Source organism: Lissotriton helveticus, chromosome 5_1 (genome assembly GCF_964261635.1).
Source record: "Lissotriton helveticus chromosome 5_1, aLisHel1.1, whole genome shotgun sequence".
Taxonomy (NCBI): Eukaryota; Metazoa; Chordata; class Amphibia; order Caudata; family Salamandridae; genus Lissotriton; species Lissotriton helveticus.
This window is the reverse complement of record NC_136065.1, coordinates 1,388,879,860-1,388,892,289: the sequence shown is the minus strand read 5'-3', so window position 1 is coordinate 1,388,892,289 and position 12,430 is coordinate 1,388,879,860. Positions and strand designations below refer to the sequence as shown.

Here is a 12,430-nt window from a genome sequence, read left to right as displayed (position 1 = left end):
TATATTTGAATGCATTGCGTTATAAAGAAATATATTGATTTTATCGGTATGTACACAGTTAGATACATTGAACTAGTTATTCTAGGAAGACATAGAACTACTCACCCAATCTCAGCCCTATCTCTTAATAGTCACCCACATTTCTTGACGAAATGTACCTAATTTCAGAGTAAAGAAAGGTCAAACCCCATCATCTTTTTATTTTTCACAATGTCCACAACAACTCCAGAAATAGAGAAAATGGAGTCTTGCTTGCTCAAGATGGAGCTTTATCATTGTTAAAGTGCTTTACAAATGTTTCTCTCCTAAATTAAGCCTGACCTGCCAAGCTACGAAGGGTTGAGAGAAGGTTTAATTTGAGATCAAACTCAACCATACAATAGTTGGTGTAATGTTTTACTAGATGAGGTCTCACAACCCTGTCAACTAATCACCTAGTTTCCTACATCAAAGTTTACAGTACATTGAATCACCAATGTATTATCAGAGCTAAATACCAGTGAGACATTACTCAGCCAGAGAGAGATCAAGGTCGAGTACACAGGGTAAACACGGTATATGGCTGAACAGGAAGAGAGCATATTACAGAGAGATTGGCGCTCTCAACTATGTTGCATCCTGTATTGCTGAGTTTCTCCTTTAATGACAATTTTCAAGTGTTTTATAATAGATGTTTTAAGAGTTTTTATGAAATTTGTATTGCAACGGTCTTAATTAACTATGCAAATAAAATAAAATAAACTAAACAAAGAAAAAGATCTGCCCATATAGCTGATTTTAGTCAATTTTATTTAGAAAAAACAAATCACTTAAAAAGGTTGGAATTTGTTAACTACGAGTCTGTTCCGTCGGCTTAGTTGCCCCTAAGCGATTTCATCTCTTCCATCATACTATTACCAAAAAGCTATCACAACCTTTACTGGTAGACCAAAAGATTAGTGTGCTAAGGGCAAAGCTGCAACTTCTGCTTTAAGAAACATCCCTATTGCAGAACCCTGCAAATCAGCTTCTTAATGGTTTCTCTACACTGTTATGAGACATTGTCTTGGCTCAGACTCATTAGGTAGTATATAATCTTTCTTTCCACTGCCCTTCTAAAGGATTGGCTTGCCAATCTGTTCAGTGTTGTCGACTATCAATGTAGATTTTCTGAGGTAGAAGGAAAGGTTTACTGCCTGTTATCCTACTTTTTCATCAGAAGAATTTCCATTGCAGCCATATGCAACTCTTCTTCCCCTTACTGGAAAGAATGAGGAATTTTATTATATGTTGTGCTTGATAGTAAGTCTCCCCAAAAAAAACCTGAGAAAACTGCTACTGACAGGGCATTGTGAGATTCTGGGGGTCTGTTTTTCCTTTGAAGTACGAGTGTCGATTTCCAGTCTATTTTTCTACATAGTGCCTATTTTCTTTGAATTTCCATTATAAATAGACCTGGGTTCTTTTGTAAAACAAATAAATGTAATTTGGGCAATACAGCCTTCAGGCTACCCAAGTGCCTTTGTTTAAAAAAATGTATTGGCTTTACTAATGGAAAGTTTAATTTTCTATATTTTTCTAAAAGTGCACAATCACGCATAGGCTTCACTAGTCTGTGCGTAGGACTTCAAATTAGTTGTTTTTTAACAAGGGTTACAGAAAAATAACTTTTATTTTTTAGGATGTGGCAGTTGGTAATGGCCCATCTTCCTACTGGCAAATGTCAAACAGAAGTCCTCCGAAAGAGGCTAGTACATAGGGCTCATCCTTCCTACTCCATCTCCAATTGGTCACACATCTGTTGATAGTGCATCAAAACAACAAGGCAGTCAAAAGAGGCACCTTCCTAGGAGGTAATGCTCTGTGCATTGGTAACTCTAATTATCTTGAGAACTCTTCCTGCCAGTTACACGACATACAATTACTGATGTGTTTTGGGCTTCACAAATGCAGCATAAATCATACACTACCACAATTAATGTGGCACTAGTGTTTTGTGAGGAAGTGATCATGAATATAAGCTTGCCGTAATGCCACTAACTGGAAATAACTATAAAAGGAATTAATAAATTAAATGCACTCATCAAGATATTCTATCCTTTTCAGCAAAATGGAACTTTATTATAAGTGAAATTCTGAAAGGTTCCACTGGGGCTAGGAACCAGCCAAGGAAAAAGGGGATTTTATGTTAAATACAGTAAGCCCTTTGGACATATATAAGCTGTATACAGGGAAGTATCGGTGCTTACTCCTATGTTGAGGTGCCAAGGAGTGTGCACATCCTCCTCCATGGAATTCATTTTTTTAACAGACTTTGTTTCATGGAAACCCACAGCCTTTAGTTTGTGACACCTCGTTTTTACTACTGTCACCCTGGGTTTCCTCACCCCTGGCCAGGTTCTCTACGCTCATCATAGCTTCTATCTAAACATTTACAGTTTTTGAAATTGGCACATTATCAGGCGTTTACATTAGTATTTGCAAATAATCTGGTGCAACACTGCCTAACAACCTATGTCCTCTTGCGTATTTACTCTGGGTGGGTACTGTTCAGCAATATTTCAACCTCAGGCTCCTTCCGCACCACTCCTAATAAGAGCTTGGCCCAGTCGATACACACGGCTATGTATTTCTTCATCTCTTCCCCTGCCCAAACTACTCTCTCTCCCTTGGTCTAGTATTTGCCTCTTTCAAGATTGGTCTGTGCTTCCATTCTCCTTTATATGTGTCCTTTGAGACTTCCAGCTTGATCTTTCTCCACTATCTGCCCCTTCCTCCTCAAATGCAGTGCTTTCCCTTTTAAATATGTCCATGCTCTGCCTTCACCATTTGTTCCTCCTTCGCCCAGAACTACAGCCACTCGTCGTCTACATCTTACAGTGGAGATATTTATTACCCTCTCTATTTGTCCTATCACATTAGTTTTGAGCATTTTCATCTTGCTTTCTTTTTGGACTGGAGCTTGGTTTCTTTTTCAATTCCAGAGGAGGATGTGGAAAACTTTGACGTACAGAGCCTTGGAGAGGATATTCTGCAAAGCATTGAGGCGGACAGCTTTTGGTGTATGAGCAAACTTTTAGACGGCATCCAGGTAAGTCTGCTGCTTTTCCATCCAGGGCATACAACTATATAAGAAGATCTCATTATCATTAATGGCTTAACCTACCCAATAGTTTTATCTTTATGATGTCTAGTCGGAGATTAGCTTTGGAGAGTATGTTATCCCTTACTGATTTTAACTTCTTTCTCCACAGGATAATTATACCTTTGCACAGCCTGGAATCCAAAAGAAGGTTAAAGCTCTAGAAGAGCTTGTTAGCAGAATTGATGGTATGTGGAAAAACCTAGATGCCTACACAGGGTTCTGTTATGGGTAGGTTGTGGTAAGGGTTGGCATTTGAATCAAAGTTAAAGGTACATATATGAATTACATTAGTCTTGATCCCTTTCACCACCTGCTGTATTCATATTTGCATCTGTTGCCAGGTGGTACCGATACATGTTTTTTCCTGGCAACATAAAACAGCATAGTTCTCATCAAAATTACCAATCTGCCCTCACACCCCCTGCCCATGCCTGTCTAACAGTAATTGATCTGAATGATTCCAGCCCATCTTCTGATGGACTTCTTAGTATGGGCTCTACAACTTTCATTTAGTTCAACACTTTTTAATGGGGTTTTCTTTTTATTTGTTCAAGATAATTTACCTTGTCTTTCTTGCTTTCAGTTTAGACTTCCATTGTTGTTTTTCTTTGGCTCACAGTTTAATTTTCTGTAATTAATTTATATTTTTAGACCCCATTGATTTTCTGCTATCACAAAAGTTATAGAATATCCATAGCCATGCCTTGGAATGCGGTCTGCCTCTGATCTCTCCAAGCCTACTCTCAAGGTACACAAAAACTGCATTTCTACTCCGACAAAAAAATAATTATTCAGTTTATACACATATGAAAGCACTGTAAAGCTGTTAACCACTAGGCCTCTTACAGCTCACCAGCCCCTGCCAATCGATCATATGTTTAAAATAAATATGGGATCTGGAATAGATTTCCTCTACATTGCATTGTCAGGCCAACATTTTCAGTGTTGTCTGTATCTTAAGGAGATGAGGAAACAGAAAATACATTTCCCTTATGAGTGATACAACTCCAGCTGGCTTGCACCTCATTTTACGGTCGAGCCTGCGAGAGCATGTGCTAGTGCATGCATCTCGCTTGCGAAACACTGTTGTTTAAAAAAGGGCTTGGTTTCCGCCTGTGGATTACCATATGTGGGCTTGCGTGCACTCTTCTTTACAGCCTTGTAATTCGTCACGGCAAGCCTAACATCAGTTCCGTTCCTCTCTTTGGAGCAGGGACCAAGCACTGATTGATTCAACTTAATCAGTGCCCGTCGGCTGCTCCCGACTTGGTTGCTGTACTATTTTATCCTGTTTAACTTTTAGCGTCCTGCAAACAGAAGGCGTGTAACTGTCAAAAACGCGCCCAGCAGGACCAACAAAATTGCTGAGATTTATTTCCTATAGTTAACTTTCTTTTATTTTGCCAAGTCTCCGTTTCTCACTTTGTACTTGTGTATTCTTTTGTTTTTGGTCATGGGCACTGTTCTAAAAAAAATGAGGATTATTTTATTGCAAATCTACATTGTTTATTTCTTATGTGTAGTTTCTGAAATTACATTTTGACACATAATCGTGCAGTACACCCCCAATTCGCCTCACTCCAATCCACGTTAATCCACCCCAACTTTACCCACACCAGCCCATCCCCCTCAATCCAATCTACCCCAGACCAATCCAGTACAGCCCACTCTAATAAAAAACACTCACCTCAATCCACTTCCATCCATCACACTCCAATCCTGCCAGCCCACCTCACTCAATCCAAAACAATCTGCCCCACTCAATCCAAAACAATCTGACCCACTCAATCAAAAACAATCTGCCCCACTCAATCCAGAACAAGCTGTCCCACTCCAATGCAAAACAACTTGCCCCACTCAATACAAAACAAATCTGTCCCACTCCAATCAAAAACAATCTGCCACACTCCAATCAAAAACCATTTGCCCCAATCCAATCAAAAACCATTTGCCCCACTTCAATCCAAAACCATTTGCCCCACTTCAATCCAAAACCATTTGGCCCGTTCCAGGCCAAAACAATCGGCCCGCTCCAGGCCAAAACAATCTGCTCCGCTCCAGGCCAAAACAATCTGCCCCGCTCCAGGCCAAAACAATCTGCCCCGCTCCAGGCCAAAACAATCTGCCCCGCTCCAGGCCAAAACAATATGCCCCGCTCCAGGCCAAAACAATCTGCCCCGCTCCAGGCCAAAACAATCTGCCCCGCTCCAGGCCAAAACAATCTGCCCCGCTCCAGGCCAAAACAATCTGCCCCGCTCCAGGCCAAAACAATCTGCCCCGCTCCAGGCCAAAACAATCTGCCCCGCTCCAGGCCAAAACAATCTGCCCCGCTCCAAGCCAAAACAAACTGCCCCCTCCAGGCAAAAGCTATGTGCGCTCCTCCAATCCACCCCACTCAATACAATCCACCTTAATCCAATACGATCCGCCCCACTCCAATCCACCCCACTCCAATAAAATCCACCCCACTTCAATCCACCCCACTCCAATACAATCCACCGCACTTCAATACAATCCACCGCACTTCAATACAATCCACCGCACTTCAATACAATCCACCGCACTTCAATACAATCCATCGCACTCCAGTACAAACCATCGCACTCCAGTACAAACCATCACACTCCAATACAATCCACCGCACTCAAGTAAAATCCACCCCAATACAGTTCACTCCACCTCAATCCAGTCCACCCCAATGCAACCCACCCCACTCAATACAAAACAATCTGCCCCACTCAATACAAAACAATATTCCCTACTTCAGTCCAAATCCATCTGCACCACTCCAGTCCAAAACCATCTGCACCACTCCAGTCCAAAACAATCTGCCCCACCCCAGTCCAAAACAATCTGCCCCGCTCCAGGCCAAAACAATCTGCCCCATTCCAGGCCTAAACAATTTGCGCCCCTCCGACCCACCCCACTCAATACAATCCACTTTACCCCAATACAATCCACCCCACTCCAATAGAATCCACTCCACTTCAATACAATCCACCCCCCTCAATACAATCCTCCCCACTTTAATACAATCCACCTCACTTCAAAACAAGTCACCGCACTCCAGTACAAACCATCGCACTCCAATACAATACAATCCATCACACTCAAGTAAAATCCACCCCAATCCAATCTACCTCAACTCAATACAGTTCACTCCACCTCAATCCAGTAAACCCCAATGCAACCCACCCCACTCAATCCAAAACAATATGCCCCACTCAATACAAAACAATATTCCCTACTTCAGTCCAAAACAATCTGCCCCACCCCAGTCCAAAACAATCTGCCCTGCTCCAGGCCAAAACAATCTGCCCCATTCCGACCCACCCCACTCAATACAATCCACTTTACCCCAATACAATCCACCCCACTCCACCCCACTCCAATAGAATCCACTCCACTTCAATACAATCCACCCCACTCAATACAATCCTCCCCACTTCAAAACAATCCACCTCACTTCAAAACAATTCACCGCACTCCAATACAGTTCATTGCACTCAAGTAAAATCCACCCCAAGGCAATCTAACTCACCTCAATACAGTTCACTCGACCTCAATCCAGCCCACCCCAATCTAATCCACCCCACTCAATCCAAAAAATCTGCCCCACTCAATCCAAAAAATCTGCCCCACTCACTACAAGACAATATACCCCACTTAAATCCAAAATAATCTGCCCCACTACAGTCCAAAACAATCTGCCCCACTACAGTCCAAAACAATCTGCCCTACTCCAATCCAAAACAATCAGCCCCACTCCAATCCAAAACAATCAGCCCCACTCCAATCCAAAACAATCTGCCCCACTCCATTCCAAAACAATCTGCCCCACTCCATTCCAAAACAATCTGCCCCGCTCCATTCCAAAACAATCTGCCCCGCTCCATTCCAAAACAATCTGCCCCGCTCCATTCCAAAACAATCTGCCCCACTCCATTCCAAAACAATCTGCCCCACTCCATTCCAAAACAATCTGCCCCAAACCATTCCAGAACAATCTTGCCCACTCCAGTCCAAACAATCTGCCCCACTCCAGTCCAAACAATCTGCCCCACTCCACTCCAAAACAATCTGCCCCACTCCACTCCAAAACAATCTGCCCCACTCCACTCCAAAACAATCTGCCCCAATACAGTCCACCTTGCCCCAATACAGTCCACCTTTTCCCAACAGTACAACCCACCCCACTCCAGTACAAACCAGTCAAATCCAGTCTACCTCACGCCAATACAGTTCACCCCACCTCAATCGAGTTCACTCCAATCTAATCCAATCCATCCGACTCAATCCAATCCACCCATCTCAATTCAATCCATCTCACTCCACACCAATCCACCCCAATTCACTCCACAGCATTGCAGTCCACCCCACCCAAATCCAGTTCACCCACCCGAATCCAATCCACTTCACTCCACTGCAGTCCAGTCCACCCACTCTAATCCAGTCCACTCCACTTTACCCCACCTGAGTTCAGTCCAATCCTTCCAACCCTCCACACTCCAACATATCCCAATCCAACCTACTCCAATCCACACCCTCCAGTCCTATGCACCCCCTCCCCTCCAATAAACACCCCTCTACTCCAATTCACCCTCCTCCACTCATTTCACCTCTCTAAACCACCCTACTCTAATCCAATCAATCCCACCCCAAATCAGTCTAATCCACCTCACCCCAATCAAACCCACCACACCCAGTCCATTCCTTTCAGCCAACCACACTCCAATATACCCCAATCCAACCTACTCCAATCCACCCCATCCTATAAACCCCCTCCACGCCAGTACACTCCCTCCCTACTCCAATACACCCCCTCCACTACACCCCTTCCACTCCAATACACCCCTTCCACTCCAATACACCCCTTCCACTCCAATACACCCCTTCCACTCCAATACACCCCTTCCACTCCAATACACCCCTCCCACTCCAATACACCCCTTCCACTCCAATACACCCCTCCCAATACAATACACCCCCTCCAATCCAATACACCCCCCTCCAATCCAATACACCCCCCTCCAATCCAATACACCCCCTCCACTCCAGTTCACCCCTCCACTCCAATTCACCTCTCCACTCCAATTCACCTCTCCACTCCAATTCACCTCTCCAATCCAATTCACACCCTCCACTCCAATTCACCCTCTCCACTCCAATTCACCCCCTCCACTCCATTCACCCCCTCCACTTCACCTCACTCTAAACCACCCTTCTCTAATCTAATCCCCCCCAAACCAGCACTCCAATTCACCCCCTCCACTCCAATTCACCCCCTCCACTCCATTCACCCCCTCCACTTCACCTCACTCTAAACCACCCTTCTCTAATCTAATCCACCCCAAACCAGGATAATTCACCTCACCCCATTTCAATCCAGCTCACCTCCCCCAATCCAACCCACTTCACTCACTCCAACCCACTCTACTCCAATCCAATCCACCTCGCTATCTCAATCGCCTCCACTCTGACACTGCAATATTCAACACTTTCTGCCACAGAACCTCTAAACTCTAAGACACTCTACTCCCCCCTACTCCACTCTAAGACACACTACTCCAACAACTCCAGTCTTCCACACTCTGTCGCCTCATTCCACTCTAGAACACTCCACGCCACTAATTTTTAGCCATGCTGAACAGCAACAAAACTGGTGTACAACATGCCAAACCACATTGCCAAAGCCAATAGCTCTTGTATAGGCAAGATCTATTAGCTTTGCCAATGCTTCTTTTCTTTCCTTGGAGTGCTTACTCTATGCCTACCTTGTGTTGGATATGTTGCATCTAAGAGAGACAGCTCCAGCCCCGGCTGTAGGTCCAGAGATGCAACAATGGTGGGGTCTATGTTAGCAGCTTTTATAAATTAATGCAATACCTACAAGGCAGGAAAGGCACAGATTTATTTGAGGGCTTGCCTTTTTCTGTTTATCTAGTGATCTAACTTTTAGTAGAAGATTGCCTTAGATTAGGGAAATGGTGCTCCACCCGAGAGAGAGAGGAAACAAATTAGACATTATGTTCAAATTTAGTGTATTTTATTATATTTTATTTTTTTGCATTGTAACTTTTTTTTTTGATCAACTTTATTGAAATTTTTAAAACAGGGAAAAGATTTCATTGGTCGCAGCTCAAGAAATATTGGGTACAGTGAAATAAAAACATCATTACATATGGGTAAGGGTATATCAGTCCAGTCCGACATCATATTTAATGTGGTGACAACCAGTCCAGTGTACACATCCGGGTTTACGGTGGAATCGTGTTAAACCATTTCCCCCATATTTTAGGGAACATTTCTAGGGCACCTCGGGATTCGAAGAGGGCCTCCTCTTGGGCCCCACACCAGTCCATCCCCCTCCCTCACCCCCACCCCCACCGTGGGGGCGGATTCTCGCAGCCAGTTGCGTGCTATGTCTCGCTTGGCCACAGCCACCGCAGTCCCCAGCAGGCGTTTGTCTGATCTATTGCCATCTAGGCCATCGAAGATACCCAGCAACAGCCGCAGCGGGTCGTGGGGGACCTCCCAGCCCAGAGCATGTGAGAGTTCCCTCTCCACCCCCCTCCAAAACCGCGCACGCCCTGGGCACATCCACACCATATGATAGAAATCGGCTGGGGAGTGACCACATCTAGGACAGTCCGGGTAGGGTCGCAAGCGGGCTTGGAAAAGCCTCTCTGGAGTGAGGTAGGACGTGTGTAGATAATATGTTTGCACCAGCCGCAGCTTGGAGGACGTGGTCCGGGTACGCTGGGCCATCAGGGCATCTCTCCAGTCGGCTTCCTCAAGGGGTCCCACCCAACCCTCCCAGCCGGTGCGCAGTTGGTTGAGGGACGAGGGGCTATTGTTGACCAGGGCACGGTAAATGCGGGACACTCCTCCCCTACCCAGGTCCCCCATCATCACTTGGGCTTCTAGAGGGCTAAACTCTGGAAGGGTGGATGGCGCGGGGAGGTGTGCATACAGGGCGTGGCGCAGCTGCAAGTACCGAAAGTGCTGGGCGTGAGGAAGGGCGTGCCGCCGTTGTAAGTCAGCGAAAGCTCGCATGTGATCCCCCACCCAGACGTCCCCAGCACCGACACCCCAATGAGATCCCAGCGCCGGAAACCTCCGAGGGACGAGACCTCCCGGAGCCAGTTCCCATGCCAGAGTGGCGTCTGTCGGGTAAGTTTGCGGTCCCATCCTGTATGGCGTAGGGCAGTGCGCCAAGCCATCAAGACCATTCTAGTGATTGGGGCCATGGTTTGTGGGACGCTTGGAGCTGAGAAAAGTCCGTCTCCTCCAGCTCCACTCGGTACGCCGGATCGGACCAGCCACCCGCGTACCAGTCGTGGATGACGATCAGCCTGGTGGTGAGGTAGTAGAGGTAAAGATGAGTCACCCCTAGGCCCCCATCAAAGGGGGGGACTGCGGCTGTGTGCAAGGGAGATACGCGATCGCCCTCCAAAGGGGGGAATGCGGCTGTGTGCAAGGGAGATACGCGATCGCCCTCCACTCCAGAGGAACCTGGAGAGGGCTCCGTCCAGCTCTCGGAACCAGGAGCGGGGGAGGGGGATGGAAATATTTTGTAGAATGTATAGGAAACGGGGGAAGACCATCATTTTGAACAGTGCACTCCTTCCCAGGGGATTGAGGGGGAGGGATTGCCATTTCTTCAGGTCAGAGCGCATTCGGGTGACTAGGAGCGTAACGTTTAGTGCCCATTCCAACTCCGGCAACAGGGGGGGGGAGGGGAGGGAGGGGGAGGGAGGAGGAGGGGGGCGAGGGGGGCGAGAGGGAGGGGAGGAGGGGGGCGAGGGTGAGGGGAGGAGGGGGGTTAGGGGGGGGGGGAGGGGAGGGGAGAAAGGAGCCACGCTCCAGCACGTGATGGAAGAGAGTCATCAGATGGGGGGCCAGAGTGTCTCGGAAGGCCGCATAGAACTCCTGGGGGAATCCGTCTGGGCCGGGCGTCTTGCCACTGTTCAGTAGAGGGATAGCCTCCAGGACTTCCTCCTGTGTGAAGGGCCTCTCCAGGGCCTCCGTATCCTCTGGAGCAAGTGAGGGTAGCCGGGCGCCGGTCCTGCCCAGGAGGGTAGTCAGAAGCGCGTCGGATGGGCGCACCGTATAAAGACGGGTGTAGAAGTCGTCGAAGGTTCCTGTTATAGCCCCAGAGGACGTCAGGAGGGTGCCGTCCGGCGTGCGGATCTCCGGGATAACGCGGTGAACCCGAGGGTGAGGAGACCAAGTTGTGTAGTAGTTTACCGTTTTTGACCCCAGCCGTAGATCCACGCCACAGACGACCGCCACAGCTGTTGGGCCTCCCCGATCAGCGCCAGTTGCCGGGTGGGGTCATCTAGACCCAGTGCAGCTTGCTCGGCTTCAAGCCGGGCGGCCCGGGACTCCATCTCCGCAAGCCGGGCCAGCCGGTCCGCTCGTTTAGCATGTACAAGCCCTCTTGCCACTCCGCGGATCACTGCCTTACCGGCCTCCCATATGGTCCCCGGTGATGGAACCGAGCCCTCGTTGGCCTTGAAGTAAAGGTTTAGTTCTTGTCTTAGTTCATCCACCATCGCCTGGTCCTGCAGGAACCATGCATTGAAGCGCCATACCGCCCGCGGACCTCCCGGTGGGGAGGCCTTGCGGAGGGAGACGGGGGAGTGGTCCGACAGTCCCCTTGGTAGGATAGTGACTCCAGAGACCGAATGACAATCTGTGGCCGGGAGCAGGAGAAGGTCACAACGGGGGTGACTGTGGTGTGAGGCCGAGGTATGAGTGTATTGTGTCGTGCGCGGGTTCCAGACCCGCCAAGCGTCACAGAGCCCCAAGGCCGAAGCCCAGCCCGACAGGACCGCCGCGGAGGAGGAGCGGGTCGCCGAAGGGGGACCGGTTGAGTCTCGCCCCGGTTGCATCACGGTATTGAAGTCACCTCCTATAATTGTAAGGCCAAGCGGGAAGGTGGGGATGATCTGAGTGAGGCATCGAAGCGTCGGGTACAAGAGGGCCGGCGGGGCATAGGCATTCAGAATGTTCGGGGGCATCCCTCCATCACGCCCAAGATGGCAACGTAGCGTCCTAGTGGGTCATTGTGGGCTCTAAGCAGGGTGAATGGGGAGACCTCTCCGGAGCAGGACCGCCACCCCTCGGACCCCCCTTGGAACCCAGAGTGCTGTACCATGGCGAACCCGTAGCGGGCCAGGAAAGTGCATTGGGTCCCTAAAAGGTGGATCTCCTGGAGAAGGAGCACGTCCGCCGAGTGGCGATGCGCCGCTCGAAGGACCGCAGCGCGCTTAATACGGTCAAGGAGACCGTTGACGTTCC

The 12,430-nt window shown here is 48.0% G+C and overlaps 1 protein-coding gene across 1 annotated transcript in view; it reads left to right on the top strand.

The window, feature by feature from the left end:
- The window catches only part of TBC1D22B (TBC1 domain family member 22B), a 338,740-nt gene that overhangs the window by 257,435 nt on the left and 68,875 nt on the right, over window positions 1-12,430 (top strand). The window contains exons 9-10 of the mRNA XM_078644349.1: window positions 2,964-3,070; window positions 3,234-3,309. Of these exons, the coding sequence (XP_078500475.1) occupies window positions 2,964-3,070; window positions 3,234-3,309 (183 nt within the window). The remainder of the gene's footprint in view (window positions 1-2,963; window positions 3,071-3,233; window positions 3,310-12,430) is intronic.